Genomic DNA, 17,092 nt, shown 5'->3' on the forward strand with positions numbered 1-17,092 from the left:
TAAACACCAGTCTCCAGCTGCATCTTACTCTAACTTGGAAAGACGAGGCCACGACCTCTGCAGCGACCAGGCCTAAGTAAACCGAGTGTGGACCCATTTTCCAGCTGCTTCAAATTGGTGTTTTAAACATTTATAATAGCTAGTTTGTCCCAGTCGCAAGCCTTTTCCAAGTCTACAAAGCACCGTCGAAATGGTTGGGCAAACTTTCATGAGACTTCTGTGGTTCTTTGAACAAATGAATAACTTGTTTGGCCCTTTCATGGCCCAGATTATAAAATGTCCTTATGTTTGTTTGAGCTAGCAACAGAAGTTTCTGTCGACTTTTGCCAGAGTTGTAAGAATTCCCCCGAGTTCTCCAAAACATTTTCCTTCACATGATGACTACGGTTAGAGTTTCTAAAAATAGCTGCGGTTACATGCCAACAAGTCTTCTCCTGTTTCATGACTTGGCAAACTGACCTGCTTTTACAAGCCTGTATATTCAGGTTTATCACATCATCACACTCTTTGTGATTATCTACAGGTATATACTGATTGCCTATCAGCCACTATGCTCTGTGACTATTTAGGCATATGACTATTGGTGCTTACACACCACAGTAAACTGATTATCTGTGTCATACCAAGGTTTTTGTCACTGGCATATTGTTTCTGAAAGCAGGATATGTTTATATTTGTGACGGGTAACCGGAATAACTATGAATTACAGTAAAAGCGATGTAAAAATGTACGCATTGTGGAATTCTGGTTAACACCTCAGACCTGAAAAATCAGACTTTACAGGAACTACAAATTGCTTTTTGAACGAAACGAAAGCCTCCAAGTCCTGTCTGCAGTGTTTGGCTTCATATTGTGAGGCGCACCTCCAGCCTCACTATGATATACCTCCCTTGAGGAAACACAGGCTTGTGGAAGCAAGTGCAAGTCTTCAGGAAAACATCTGCTCTCGCCATCAAGAGGTGATGAAGTTGTTCTGTCGCACTGATCAGCACTGCATCTGTTATCTCTGTTCCAAAGACGATCATAAAGGTCATATCAAAGTCTCAGCCGCAGCAGAAAGGGCTGAACGGCAGAGGGATCTGCTGGACGCCACTACCTGGAGGTGGAGAGGAGCGGGAAAGGCGTTTTAGTAGCCGTCTCATACAAGAGTATCGGCAGAACGAGGAGCTTCACTGAATGCGTGTTTGGGAACAATGACAAGTCTTGGGCTTTAGACTGTTTCAAAAATAGCTACGAATTCAAGTATAACAACATTAGAACCCCGATCCCAGGTACCTGGTCCTCCAGGGTGGGAGTGTACCTGGATCACAGTGCAGGTGTTTTGTCCTTCTACAGTGTCACCTATACCGTAAAACTCCTCCACAAAGTCATGACGAAGTTCACTCAGCCGCTCCGTATCGGACTTTGGCTTTCAGAAGGAGCCGCCGCTGAGCTGTGCAAGCTCAAGTAGGCGGGTCAGGCGCGATCAGGTTTGATGTTTAGCACTTTGGTGTGGGAGCTAGAAAACACCTATCAACTGCAGAGCTCTGATTTCAGAAAACCTGTAACTACTGACAGAGTTGTAACCACTTCTACTTTGTAAACATTGTACGATGCCTCATGAATGTCCTCCTATGTTTACATTTATCTATTCGCATTTGCTGTAATACTTTTAAATACATTTTCTGAGAGGAAATGAAGTAATTTCGTACAAATTTATACATTTGGTGTAATATGAATATTTTCTTTATGTAGTTATTCTGCTGACTTCAATGAATGTATGCACATTCAATATTGTGCATATAGCAAAGGCACAGTTGTGATCTGTCTGTGGTCTATAAAAGTTACTTTCTCACAGCACATTACGGTTGTCAGTCCTTCTGTGTCGTGCTTCAAGCATGCAAAACATTTGTTGCATTAGATGCCAGTAAGGAGAGGGCATTTTCTGTAAGAGCACATTATGTAATTTCCTGAAAGTGAAAAAACCACATATAGTATACTTGGTTTCTTTTTTTAATTATATTACTTCCTGAGCTTTTTAAAAAAAAATTATGATTGCTGTAATCAGCATTAACCATGTTGGTGTTGGCACAGGATGATGTGCAGTGTTGATGTTCCTTTATTTGGCTTTTTTCCCCCTCATATCTTTCTCAACCAGCCAAAGGACAAAGAAGCTTAACTGTGTTAGTGTTTATTTCCAGCAAATCTCTTATTTGTGTAAATAAAAATAAATTAAATGTGTTATGTTGATGGTCTCACTGGTTCAACATCGATGACCTTTACTATGGGTGTATGAAAACACCTAAAGAGACACGCATCATGTAACACCACACCCTGCACATAAACAACTGTTTATAAAAGAAAGGATAACAACATACAGTGTATAAATATACATGTGGACTGGTTCTTGTATAGTGCTTTTCTACTCAAACTGAGCACTTCATACTACTTTCCACATTTATATAAACACTTTGTTTTGTGCTTTGCGTGTGTAAGTTCTTTCTATCTAACATTCAAACTCCGATCGAGGCATCAGAAAGCAAACTTGGGGTTATAAGTATCTTTGCAGACAGACTTGAGCAGATGGGGATCGAAGCACCAACCTTCAGATCAGCAGGTGACCTGCTCTGAATCCTGAGCTTCAGTTCGTTTTTGTTTTGCATTTTTGAGCTTTTCCGTTATTGTATATGTAACAGGTTTGGCGTTACATAAAACAGCCTGTTGAACAGTTGTATAGCCTGTTTTTAGCAGCCAAATAGACAGCTGTGCAGTCTGTGTGCAGAACGAGTATAAGGAAAGGAAGCAGGACAAAGAGCTAGTTGACTGAATCGGGAGAAAGGGAAATCCATCCTTCTCGGTTCCCCAGAGGAAACAAGAAGGCGAGGTGTTTTCCAGATCTGTCGTTTATTCCTGTGCTTCCTGGTAGTCGTTAATGATTGGCTAATCAACTTTTAGCTTTTCGCCTGAGCAACAGCGGCACTCTGAGCCACGCTGAGAGCTCTAATGAAGACAGACGAGGGTAGAAGTATGAAGCTGAGATAGATGGTCATAAATCACCGGCTGTGGATCGGTTGTAGCTGTCAGTAACAGGGTGGTTATTATCATCAGACTTATTGATTGCTGTGTAGGGAGGTTGTTTTCTCTGAGTGAATGTGTTTGTGCATGCTTAAAGATATGTGTGTGTGCACAAGTGTGAACCAAGACTGATCTGTTGTGTATGTTTTAGATTTAGAAGTTTTAAAATGCTTCTAGTTTTTTCTGATTTCTGATACAGATTTTCTTTAGGAGACTAATAACTGTGTTGTGATAGAATAACTAAAGCCAGTCTTGCTTAAAGTAAGTGTGATGATTTACATCTGAGGACTCTTACTTTTTGAATCACAAATTGTTGTGTCGACTGAGACGGCATATTTTGCTTACTGTGCAAAAGTCTTGAGCCACCTGCCATTTCTCGAAAAGAAATGGGAGTAGCGATTTATTGAACTGTGCAAACATTCATGGGAATACAGTATATAAGACAAAATCAGTGTTTTATACAAGGTCAAAGTCAATATTTTTTGACCACTTTTATTCTTCAACACAGCCTGAAATCTTGTAGACAAACCTTTTCCTTTCTTGAAGTAGTCTCCATGAATCGGCCGCTTTCTCTGCTCTGGGGAGGCCAGTCTGTGGCTGATGGTGTTTCATGTGTTCTCGGGTTATGACTATTTTTAAAACAATATTCCAACCACTCATGAATATTTGTTTGTGACCAACAGTGGAGAGAATCACCTTGATAGACTTTTTCACAGCTGACATTTGGGCTGGTGGTAGCAGGTGTAATCAAGTTTATTACCAGGCTTCCATTTGTTAATAGCTGCTTCTCATTAATCCTTGTCAGTCAGCGAGCATGCAAAACACCAGGTGCCTTGAGATCTCTCGCCAAAATGTAATGTGACGATTGTTTATGTCATTAGATACAATTTTAATCAGCATCCCTGTGCCTTAGGAATGGATCCGTCCATGGGCCAGGAGAGGAGAACGCCCGTCACCCCGTCGTCGTCCTCCCGCTACCACCGCCGGCGGTCTTCTGGCTCCAGAGACGAACGTTACCGATCAGGTGAGAGGCAGGTTTTGACCTCTGACCTTGTTGGCATTTAGTTGTGTCCCTGTTATCTTTCAAATATGCCTCATTTTTTCCCCTCACACAGACCAGGTTAATTGAAAAATAGTTATGATGTCATCAATCACAGAGAAATATTTGTTCACGACTGTTAGAGAAGTGAAAGGTAGATTTAAACTGAAGGACTTCCCAGCTTCTTCCAGTAAAGTCGACTGATTATAATTTGGAGTTAAGATAAGATAAGATAAGATAACCTTTATTAGTCCCACACGTGGGAAATTTGTTTTGTCACAGCAGGAAGTGGACAGTGCAAAAGTTATGAGGCAAAAATTAGAATACAATAAGAATAAATACAGTACACAACTGTACAGAATAGAATAAAATAATATACTATATACAGTAGAATAAAATAAAATAAATATACAATAAGATAAAAATAGAATACAAATACAAATACTATATACAACTGAGTAAAAATACAACGATGACAGAAAGGATTATTGCACTTAGTATTATTGCATATGTATGGATGTGTGTGTTTGATCAGTTAAAGTCTTTATTATGGAGTCTGACAGCAGTGGGGAGGAAAGACCTGCGAAATCTCTCCGTCCCACACCGTGGGTGCCGCAGTCTCCCACTGAAGGAGCTGCTCAGTGCTGTCACAGTCTGCTGCATGGGGTGGGAGATGTTGTCCATCAGGGATGACAGCTTAGCCGCCGTTCTCCTGTCACTCACCACCTCCACTGGGTCCAGAGGGCATCCTAGAACAGAGCTGGCCCTTCGGATCACCCTGTTCAGTCTCTTCCTGTCCCCAGCAGAGATGCTGCCGCCCCAGCAGACCACGCCATAAAAGATAGCAGAAGCCACAACAGAGTCATAGAAGGTCTTCAGGAGTGGGCCCTCCACCCCAAACGACCTGAGTCTCCGCAGCAGGTACAACCTGCTCTGCCCTTTCCTGTAGAGGGCGTCTGAGTTATGAGTCCAGTCCAGTCTATTGTTCAGATGAACACCAAGGTACCTGTAGCTGTCCACAGCCTCAATGTCCATACCCTGGATGTTCAGTGGTTGCAGTGGAGAATGCTTGTGCCTGCAGAAGTCTACCACCAGCTCCTTGGTTTTACTGGCGTTGATCTGGAGGTAGTTCAGCTGGCACCAGTCCACAAAGTCTTGGGTCAGACCTCTGTACTCCTTGTCGTCCCCATCAGTGATGAGGCCGACTATTGCAGAGTCATCAGAGAACTTCTGCAGGAAGCACTGGGTGGAATTGTGGGAGAAGTCTGCAGTGTAGATGGTGAAGAGGAACGGAGCCAGAACCGTTCCCTGTGGGGCCCCCGTACTGCAGACGACCCTGTCCGACACACAGCCCTGAGTCCTCACATACTGTGATCGGTCGGTGAGGTAGTCCAGGATCCAGGTAGTGAGGTGATGGTCCACTCCAGAGTTCACCAGCTTGTCCTTTAGAACCGAGGGAAGAATGGTGTTGAAGGCACTGGAGAAATCAAAGAACATGATTCTCACAGTGCTTCCAGCGGTCTCCAGGTGAGCGAGGGAACGATGTAGGAGGTGAATGACGGCATCATCCGCTCCAATGCCAGGCTGGTAGGCAAACTGAAGTGGGTCCAGTGATGAGCTTATTAGGCGCCGAAGCTGAGCCAGGACCAACCGCTCCAGGGTCTTCATCAGGTGGGATGTCAGAGCCACTGGCCTGTAGCTGTTGAGGCGTGAAGGCTTTGGCACTGGTACAACACAGGAGGTTTTCCAGAGCTGTGGGACTCTTCCCAACCTCAGGCTCAGGTTGAAGAGGTGCTCCATCAGTTCTTGACTGAATAAATTTAAATATCATTGATGAAATCAGGTTTAATAATTGCTATAACTTAATACTTCATATTACTTCTTTTATGCAAATACATGTACTTGTATTTCAGATCAGGCAAAACTGATTAGTGTTTGGTGGTTTTTGGATAGATTTTTGAAGTATTTTGCTACCAGCTCTGATGACTTTCTCAGACATCAGGAAAACCACATCTTCGTTGATATCTTGAGTCTTCTTGCTACATGCAGAACGAGCTACAACAAATCCAGTGTTTGCTTTACATCTATGCAATGAGCTCCTGACAAATCTTCCACAGCTCTTGTAAGATGCGGTTCAGTTTCGTTCCATCTGGTGTTGACTAAAGATTAATACAGGATTAACTCAGGATTTCAATCTTTTCAGTGGCGTCTTATTCAAAAGTAATTTGTAGGAATTTGTTCTACTGACATCAAGCGATGGTAATACAGATAGACAGGAAACCAATAAGAAAAGAAACAATGTGGTGTTGTAAAGCTTGAATTCCTTGACAGGTGGTGGAACTGGGCTTACTTTATTATTATGTCCCTACAAGCTGTTGGAGAATTGAAGCTATTAAAGTTTGATCTGATGCATAATAAATCCTGACAAAACCCGTTTAACCCAGTGAACTGAAAAAGAAGAGCCATGTGAGCACCTTTAAATGCCACATGCTCGCTTTCACACACTGCACAGTCACACTCAGTCAACCGGGAGACAATAAATGTGCACTTGAGATTTAAATTACCTCTGTTCCCCTTATATAAGCACATCCACAAGCCAAACAACCGGACGTCTGTGAGCCCCGTTCGTTCTGACTAATGTCTTAATATGTCACTATCGGGCCAAACGCCCGTTTGCTCTGTGTCGGCGTTTGTGGCGTTTGCCTTTTTTTGGCAGTGGGCACCATTCAAACAAACCCAGCTGTGGCTCTGTATGCAGCACTCTATCTCACTCTTAAAAACACCAATTTACGAAACATCTTCGCCGACACGCCCTGCACCTAATCCAGTCAGAAACCACAGGGCCTCATGGGAGCTGCTGTCAGGCTGGGAATGTTTGTGCACGTAAACTGAATGAGAATAAATGGGAACATGGTGCTCGTTGTAAAGAGAACCGTGCAGCACAAACACAGAGAAACACAGAGGATAGTCCTGCTCTTGTTTGCTGCTCTGTCTCTGTGTGCTGCTGCTGCAGGGTGGACTCCATCTAATTTGTATGTTTGCACTGGACATCAGAGCTCTTAGTGCATGCATGATAACATATGATGCATAATTAAACCTTTTTAAAATGTGATATTATGTAACTAAATATTATAGAATGCTTTTTTTAAGGAACTTAAATGCTAATAAGGGGTAAATTTAGCCTGTTGCTACAGTTATACATAATAATACATATATAATATATGTATTAATTCATCCTCTCCCAGTTACATCAGTCGGCTGCTCTCCAGCCCTGATGTTTGACGGTACGTTGGTCTAGGAGTAGTTTGGGGAAAAAAATATATAGTGTATAGCTTTTAAATTCACAATTCTCACTTTGTATTATACAGAAGCATTAAATGCTGGGGGAAACCAGTAACCTCTTATTTTGGATAACCAAATCTTAAGCACCCTTTGAGTATCTGCAGAGTAATTTTCATTTGTGCCGACAAAAAGGAATTCAACAGCTAACACTGAGTTAGCTCACTGAAGTGTAGTTTTAAAAAACATCTCTGATTATGTGATTATTCATTATATCACTGTGAATGAGAAGGATCTAACAGAGACTTTTTATATGTCCTGCATATGTTTCCAGATGTGCACACGGAGGCGGTGCAGGCAGCCCTGGCAAAGCACAAAGAAAGAAAGATGGCGGTGCCGATGCCTTCGAAGAGGCGGTCGCTTGTGGTCCAGAGCTCCATGGACGCCTACACACCACCAGGTAAAGGACACACTAAACTTTCACATTTGAAGCCAATGAACGAAAATGATCATTTTAATAATTAGTTTTCATTGCCTGATCCTGACTGTGTGCATATTGTGAATGAATTCTGACAATACCAGGAGTTCAGCTGGTTTTTCAATAATACCAACTAATGAAAAGAACCAAACGAAGCTCAAACAGCAGGAGCTGTGTCCTTGTGAGGCTCAAACTCTCAGGAGAAAACAGAAAGAAATCTTTGTGTACTATTGATATAAAAAAAAAGTTTATTTTTACTCTACCAATACTGAGGCAGAAACGGTACACTTTGTTTGGTTGTAAGTACTAATGGAAAAGTTAATATACTAGATAAAGGATGGAAGATGGAGCTGCCAGGCAGGAGGAAAAGAGGAAGGCTTCAGAGGAGGTACATGGATGTAGAGAAGGACATGCAGAGGAGGGTGTTAGGGATATGGCAGATGAGTCGATGTGGTTACTCCTGAAGGGAGCAGCTGAAAGAAGAAGAAACTTCATCTAAAAGATCAGGAAGTTTTGATGTGTTGTGTTTAAACACGGGGCAAGGTTAGTTTCTGACATGTTGGTGGCACCGCAGGAAATATAGTTGGTAAGATTGATCCTCCATCACTACAGAATATCAGCAAAAAATTGATCAAAATCAAAGTCAGCAATGTTTTTCACAAAGAGACAGAATGTAAATATCTATAGATGCTATCTCATATATTCAGTGGCTTCATGTTTATTCTGGCTCTGTCTCTCTGCAGAAGAGGCTGTTTTGTGCCGTTTCTATCGTCTGTAAGTTACGCTGGTTTTCTCAGAAGGTGTCTCCTTTAGGCCTGAAATGAAAAGCCCGTGAAATGTCACGTTATAGCCCGCCATCTGTCACATCTGCCAACTTTGGGATTCAAGCTGTCAGTCGAGTTACTCTGTCATTGACTGACTCTGGCAGCAGCTGGCAAACCGCCATGCTCATTTGCAAATGTGATTTCCGTTTATGTTGATGCACGATGATTTTTAAATTTCAATCATTTACCAAAAATAAAGAAAAGATCAGTTTGCATTAATATTAAACAGAAGAAATCCCCCAAGAGCAGAGGAGTAGCTGCAGTATTGATCTCCGTGTGGTAGTGACATTGGTAATGAATGAATAGGACGAGCCGTCATTGACTGACGTGTCAGCATCTTCTATAAAACCTGGAGACGGATGGGTACTCTGTAAGCTAACAGCAGTGCAGGAAACGTGAACCACTTTATTTTGCTCATTAGAAAGTAGATTTCTCTAAGTTCTCGCATCAGATTGGTCAGCTGGAAGACGTCTTTAGCAATGCAGAGGACGGCGATCATTCATTCTGGACGATTGATGCAAAATATCACTTTTCCAGCACAATAATCTCTCATTGTATCGTAATTTCAGTTTTTACAGTTAAATTGTTCTTTATGGGTTAATCTTTAAATTCTTAATGAGCAGATTTATGAAGTACAGCTGTGTTACACTCAGCAGCATCACACAGTGGAGACGGTGGAAGGGTCTGAAATACAGAATCATTTGTGTGGATCGTTTATTGCCTTAGATACCATGGTTACTCTAAAATCTTTAATGCTTCTGGTCAATATAACCTCAGCATAACTACACAAATACAAACAGTTTTCATGTTTCCGATAAATGAGAAATATCTTATAATATATATTCAAAAAAGCCTTGTGTTAGCTGTAAAACACACTTAACAGCTGAAAACAAGGTAAACAGTGCCCAGTATTACCTGTTTGACAGAGCTATTTATTGCATACACTGATTGGTTTTCTTTCCAAATCCCATATTTATAATATCACCAGAAACACACTAATTATCGAGTAAAGCCAAAATATCCCCTACGTTTAGTTGCCTCGGCTAAAGTTAATGTCACTCCCGTCACTTCTCCATTAAAGTTTGGACAATAAGCTCATATTTCAATAATGTCAAACAGTCACAGACTAACAAAGGGCAGAAGCTTCATTTTAAATCACTGCCATACATTAAGGACGGCAGTATTGCATTTTCTGTCATTTAACGATAATGCATTGCTAGAGGATCCAATGTGATGTATTGCCATATGAATTACTTGTTGCTCCATGTCTGTTTTGAAGATTACAGAAACCTTGCAGTATATACAGTATAGATCCGTTTTCCTGTTTTGTTTGTGCAGGACTCTGTTTGGCCCACAGGGTTTTATCTTCTGAGCGTTAGCATCGATGCAGGGAGCAACAACTCTATAAATCCCATTTGTTGCCTCTTCAAATATCTGTGATTGGACTTTTCAGTTAGTGGAGTGTTGATGGCGTATGAAATGCCCGGACTCATTCCCGGAATACGATGGCCACAGATTTTCTTTCTCCCTCACAAAGCATTTCTCCAGTAAACATTGGGAATGCTCTATGTGAATACATGATAGATGGAGCTTGTTTTTAAAGGATGCTTCACAGAGGCGCTGGTGTCCCCGTAGCATGCAAACTAGGATGTGTCCTTTGGCGAAGGTGGCAGTCGTCCATGTCTTTATTCCACTGGTGTTGTTTAATGAGAGTGTTAATGAGGCCATTATATCTTTGGCTGCAGGGTTGAGCTTCACTGAGCAACGAGACATGATTTACACTAACAGCTCTGAGAAGAACTACAGCAGTGAAAGACGTAAATAAGGAGCCTCGTTTTGATCAGTTGAAGCAGAATGTCCAAAGGCTGCTTCCTCATGGCGATCCACTTCATTATCACTTCATTATTTTCAGTTTTTTTGTTTGTTTGTTTGAATGGACACACCAATTTTACTATTTTCGCATCTCCAGCTGCCCCCTCTCAGGCTTCCCTTGTCCTTGCTCTTCATCCAACATATTCTTTTTATTTCTTCCCTTCATTCTCCCTCTCACTCTTCAGCTCTCCTTAACAGCCCATCTTAACCAAAATTAGAAGCAGATGGATCCATGCCCTCACACCCCACCTCTAGTTTGTATATATCCCTCTGATTGCATATATTTCTCCTGTGTATTATGTATTGCTGCTGTCTTACTATTTATATTTTATTCCTGCACAGTTGGTGTGGAGCACCCATAATTTGGTTGTACATATACAATAACAATACACATCTATTCTATTCTATTCTATACTATGTCCTGTGATGTACAGCAACACATTGATGGTAAAAACTTGTTACATAAATCAGTTTTATTCAGTTAATTCCTCTTTGAATACACAGCAGCCAATCACAACACTGAAACCCCTGATAGTTAAATCAATAACTCTGATTATGTTGTTACAGAGGCACCTGTTATGTGTTGGGCTCTAGGTGGTAAAATAACAATCAGTGCATCTAGTTTCATTGGAAGCTTGGGAATGGGCAAGTGTCTGATTGACTTTGATCAGGGTGAAAATGTAATTGCTGAATGACGGGGTTAGGGTATCTTCTAAATGACAGCACTTGTTGGATGTTTGTTGTATTTAGGGGTTATTACTTACCAAAGGTTGTCATTGGACTTAAAACAGGTTAACTGGTGACAGGGTGATGAAGCGTCCAGGCTCTTTGAGGTGCATGGCTGTAAAGGCCGGGCTCGCTTAAGCACAAGTTGGTGGCAATGATAGAAAGATGTCAGCACGTACAAAACACCCATAGACTCCTGCCAACCACTGAAGGCAGCTGAGTGTCAATATTTAACTAGTATGAGGTGGGTGAATGTAACGTGGTATCTGACTATTATTAAATCTTAATTCTGGTGCCAATTTTTAGAAGCGTAAATAGATTTAAGTCTTTACTTCCCACAATATTTAATAGGAAAACATGTAGAAAATAACCTTTAAATGTACATTCATTCATTTTTTGAGGTTATTTCATCGAAAAACAGACTCACAAATATACATTGATTACTGTGGAATTATATTATCCAACAAACTGATGCATTTTCTCATAAACTTAGAATTAATCCATTAAATATAAAAAGGAGCGGGTGTCTGTTTGTGGAAGCCGCCACATTCCCCCACCATCTTGAAAATACTGGCTGAGATGCACGTCACAGTTCCACCTAATCATCCACTTCATCTCCTGAACTCAAGTCAGGGCTCTAACAAATAAAAACGTGCATAAACATGAATATTTATTCCCAATACTGTCACAATTACTTATTGTCAGCACATTAGACCCGCCCGTCTTTAGACAGGTGACAACTGGCAGTACCAACAGCCAGTTATAGGGTAACATGTTTTTAATCCTAAAAATCAATCTTTCACTCTGATAAAAAAATAAATAAATACATTACATTCTCACATTGTGTGAGAATTTATTGTCTGTCCAAGTCCAGCAATGTTTGGGAGAGGCTAACAGCAGCTAACAGAGGCTAACAGCAGCTAACAGAGGCTAACAGAGGCTAACGGCAGCTATTAGCAACAAAAACAGTAGCGCTTTGAGAGAAAAGCACAGGATATCCTCAACAGCTCAACTCAGTATTGCTGTCACTTGCAGGGGTGAGCTTCACTGATTCATCCACTCATATCAGTTTTTCGTCCTCCTCCAGAGTAAATAGACGTGAACACCATCTGAGGTAAACAGCGGACTGCCGGTCTACATTCACTAGAGATAAACGGCTGTAAGACTTTTTTGTCTCACGGCAGCCACCATAGCTAGGAAATATAGAAGAAACTCTGCGATCTGCAATCTTCTGACATCTAGTGGTGCGATTTTATAAACTGTACCCTTTTAAAGAAAACAAAAACTTAAAAATCTGCAAGAAAGATGATGTCATTGCTGTTTACCTTGTCTGTGGGTTTTCTGTATCTTAAACAACAGATGAATATTTGGTTTTAAAAAAAAGTCATAAAATTAATTGGGACATCTGGCATTATTCTATGTTTGCTCAGTGCTTTCTGGCTCTCTCTAGCTCAGGCACTCCTATGATTATCTTTGGCAATCCCACTGCTTCCTGCTGAATACACAAATCTTTCAACAAATTGTTTTGTTTTTTTTCCCTGGCAAAAAAGAAAAAAGAGAAAAATGCTCGGTGATTTCCCCAAACAGCTGAGGACTATTTGTAGTGATGGATTAACACACATTTACTGCTTGAGTGATTATTTGGGGCAGCAGGACGATATATGTAGGACCGAGTCGAAGTAAATTATGACTTCTGAAAAGAACACATCAGTCAGTGCAACAGTGTAACTCACTGTGTTTTTAGCAGTTCCTGGACAAACAATGGACCTCTGTGCTTTAGGGGATGATGGCTTTGGATGCAAAATACCTGTTTGTATTGAATCGTATGGAAAGAGTCCAGTATTGACTTAATGCTAGTTAGCTAGCATTGATGCATGCCAGACTGATGATGATAACTGCTGACCACAGTTTCACTGAAACAGAATCTTAACCCAGCTCAAGTTTTATAATTCAAAATTCAAAATGGCAATGAAACCTTTGTTGAGCAGACTTTTTGCAAGACTCACATGCCACATGCTTCAAATGTGCATACGCTTTTTCTGCAAGAATGTTCATAATACTACACACAAACACACGTCTACGTGATTTCCGGGTATTTTTACTGTTGTGCACAAATGAAGATAAACAAGCTGCACACATGACACACAAACTGCACATAATTCATCGTGCAGATTTAGAAAGACCTTGTGGGAGCATTAAAGGCAGTCGCACACATACAGGCACTTGTGCGCACGCAGCCACACACACATTTCTGTCAGCCAGCGAGGTTCATGCGAGGACAGCCGAGTCGTGTGTTGCTGAGCAGCGTGTCGTATCGTGCGGAGATGACAAGTGAGAGAGGCCTCTGATGTGCTCTCATCGGGTTTTGACTGATTTTCACAGCTGCATTTTCTTAATTTTTCCAACGCATCGTGAAATATATTTCTGTGGAACCGCTTTGTGTCACTTTCTCGTTTCTCTTTCTGCATTTTTCTGAGTATTTGCTTCGTAAGTCAGCTGGCAGCGTTGCGCTTTCAATATATTTTGTCACTGGAAGTCTCCCCATCTCGCTATGAGCAGGATAACGAGATCCACATTCATTAATCAAGTGTGTTAGCACAAAGCATCATGGGAAGACTACATCCAGTCACATGGTGTTTTCTAGTGCTGTCAGCTGTATCAATGACAAATATGCTGACTTTCAAAGTCTCGATTGCACACGTTAAATTGTAAAAGCAAAAAAAAAAAACACCATAAAAGCTCTAGTACACTGATTTTCTTTTTCTTTTTTTCTGCTTTCAAATTCAATTCTTCTTCTTTTTAAGAAATACACAGTTTGGTCATCAAACTCTACATATTTATATTATTTGACTCAAGCTTTGCAGCTCCTCCTGCAGTGCACTGTTTGACACAAGCTGATTAAGCCCTCTTCACCTTTAAATCAGTTTTATCCTGTCTTCACTAACAAAAGGTTTGCATGGTGGGTGTTGGAGGCTTCTGTGTTCACAGTGCCTGAGACCAAATTGAGGATCTCCCCTCTGTATATCATACAAAGGATTTGTGTAGACATGCTTTCATGTTAAGCTTCTTATTGATCTTTTAAGATTTGATTTACTAACACAGGAGCAGTGACGAAACTCTGATGTCTTACACTGAAACATTTATTGTACTAAGATCAGTGTCAGGGAAAATTACTATATAATCTGCACGAGTTCGAATGGTAATGTAAATCTTATCCAGATAAGATTTAACTTTAGTTTAAGGAAACAGCTGAAATCTTGTGTTTACTTTTCACCTAAGATTACACGAAGGTTGCTCCTCACGAGCTTTAGAGAGTCTGATTCATTATAGTTTTGCTAACGTCGCCACGCTACCAAATTCTTACACATGCATCATAGCATGTTCAGTTCAGTTCAGTTCATTTTTATTTCAAACATTTCAAACATGTGCCTTCACAATCATTACAAAATATCATTCCATTATTTGTTCGAAAAGGAGTAGGCTGAAGTATTTACTTATTTGTCCCTACCCCCTCAAGTTTTACCTCTCATTCATTTAATTTTTTTTTGTCTTAAATTAAACAAACAACATATGAAACATATAAACATATGAAGTAAAACAAAACATAACATACATAAATCAAAAACAAGAAATTAGCAAGCCCCACCACAGTATAGTTTCTTTCATATGAAAAATACAGAATGTGTATATTTGCAGATACACAAGTTATGGAAAAACAACAAACCAAAACAAAACAAAAAAACAAAAAAACAACCAAAAAAGAACCGCAACACCATTACCAGCAACATTACCGTCCTGGGTTAACCCCGTTTTCTTCATTCTTATACTTATTTAAAATTAGGTTTTTATATTTTACTTTAAACTGTTTTATGTTTTGACTGTCTTTTATTTCTTCTGTTAGACTGTTCCATAATTTAACTCCTGCAATTGAGATTGACATAGTTCTTAAAGTTGTTCTAGCACTTTGTATTTTTAAATTCCATTTCCCTCTTAAGTTATACCCACCTTCTCTTTCTATGAACAATTTACAGATTTCTTTGGGAAGCAATTTATTTCTGACTTTATACATTATTTGCGCTGTTTTAAGCTTCACCAAGTCTTGGAATTTAATAGCTTGCATTTTGACAAAGAGTGCATTTGTATGGTCCCTGTACCCTACATTATTTATTAATCTAATGGCCCTTTTCTGTATTATAGTTATTGTTTGTGTGTTACTTTTGTATGTGTTTCCCCAGACCTCTACACAGTAGCTCATATATGGCAGTAGTAAAGCACAGTATAAAATGTGCAGTGCTTTCTGATCCAACATATGCTTTGCTTTTCCCAGGACGGCAATGCCCCGTGCCAATTTCCCCCGAACATAAGTAATGTGTGGCTTCCAACAGAGCTTGTGGTCAATGATCACCCCAAGAAATTTTATTTCATTTACTCTTTCTAGATATACATTGTCAACACATATTTCTACTTCGATGTTTTTCTTTTGGTTTCCAAACAACATAAATTTGGTTTTATCGAGATTCAATGATAATTTATTTATATCAAACCACTTCTTTAATATCGTTAATTCCTGTGTGATCATTTCCAAAACCTGTGGCAATTCCCCACCTGCACACAGTATATTTGTGTCATCTGCAAATATTACAAACTTTAAAATCTCCGATACTCTGCAGATATCATTTAAGTACATAATAAACATTTTTGGACCCAGTACTGAACCTTGAGGTACTCCACAAGCTATATCCATCAAATTAGATTTATATTCATTTATTTGTACATATTGTTGCCTATTCCCTACATAGCTTTTTAACCATTCCAAAACCACTCCCCTAAACCCGTACTTTTCCAGTTTTTTTAATAGAATTTCATGATTAACAGTATCAAACGCCTTCTTTAGATCTAAGAAAACTCCGAGCGCATACCTCTTATTATCCATACATTTCGTTATCTTTTCCATTAAATCTATCAGTGCCAAAGCTGTTGATCTGTTGTTTCTGAACCCATACTGACTATCTGTCATTAATTCATATTTTTCCACAAAACTGTCAAATCTTTTTATGAAGAGTTTTTCCAGTATCTTAGAGAACTGGGAGAGTATTGACACTGGTCTATAGTTTGTAAAATGATGTCTTTCACCGGTTTTGTAAATGGGAATAACTTTAGCAACTTTCATTTTTTGTGGAAAAACTCCTTTTTGAAACGACAAGTTGAATATATATTTTAATGGTTTTACGATACCATCAATAACTGTCTTTACCGTTACCATATCAATATCATTCCAGTCTGTACTGGTTTTGTTCTTAAGTCCTCTAACCATGTCATAAATCTCTTTCTCTTCCACTGCTCTTAAAAACATTGAGCTACTATTCCTTTCAATATTTTCACCAGTGTCCCTTTCTATTCCATCAACCTTTATTTCTTCTGCCAGTTTTGGCCCTATGTTTACGAAGAATTCATTAAAGCCATTTACTATCTCCTCCATGTTATTAATACTTCTTGTCCCTTCTATAAAGTACCCAGGGTAATCATTATTCCTTGATTCATTTTTGATTATTCTGTTTAATACATTCCATATATCTCTTGTGTTATCTTTATTGTGTTCCAACCTTTTAATGTAATACTCTCTTTTACAGGATCTCATTATATTAGTTAATTTATTTTTGTAAGTTTTATACTTCATTTCAGTTTCTATTGTTCTCTTTTTTATGAATTCTCGATATAAGGCATGTAACGTGAAAGATGTCACTCTTAGTGACTAACTTTATAAAATACTTAGCAAATGTGCAGCTGATATTTAGCATCTTTCATTCATCTCATTGTTTT

The 17,092-nt window shown here is 39.7% G+C and overlaps 1 protein-coding gene across 7 annotated transcripts in view; it reads left to right on the top strand.

Moving 5' to 3' along the window:
* The window catches only part of LOC113009931 (disco-interacting protein 2 homolog C), a 226,316-nt gene that overhangs the window by 132,928 nt on the left and 76,296 nt on the right, over positions 1-17,092 (top strand). For all 7 annotated transcript variants that reach the window (XM_026148599.1, XM_026148600.1, XM_026148601.1 and 4 more), the window contains 2 exons: positions 3,968-4,078; positions 7,707-7,832. In XM_026148599.1, coding sequence (XP_026004384.1) covers positions 3,968-4,078; positions 7,707-7,832 — 237 coding nt within the window. The remainder of the gene's footprint in view (positions 1-3,967; positions 4,079-7,706; positions 7,833-17,092) is intronic.

This window comes from Astatotilapia calliptera, chromosome 18 (assembly GCF_900246225.1).
Source record: "Astatotilapia calliptera chromosome 18, fAstCal1.2, whole genome shotgun sequence".
In the NCBI taxonomy this organism is placed as follows: domain Eukaryota; kingdom Metazoa; phylum Chordata; class Actinopteri; order Cichliformes; family Cichlidae; genus Astatotilapia; species Astatotilapia calliptera.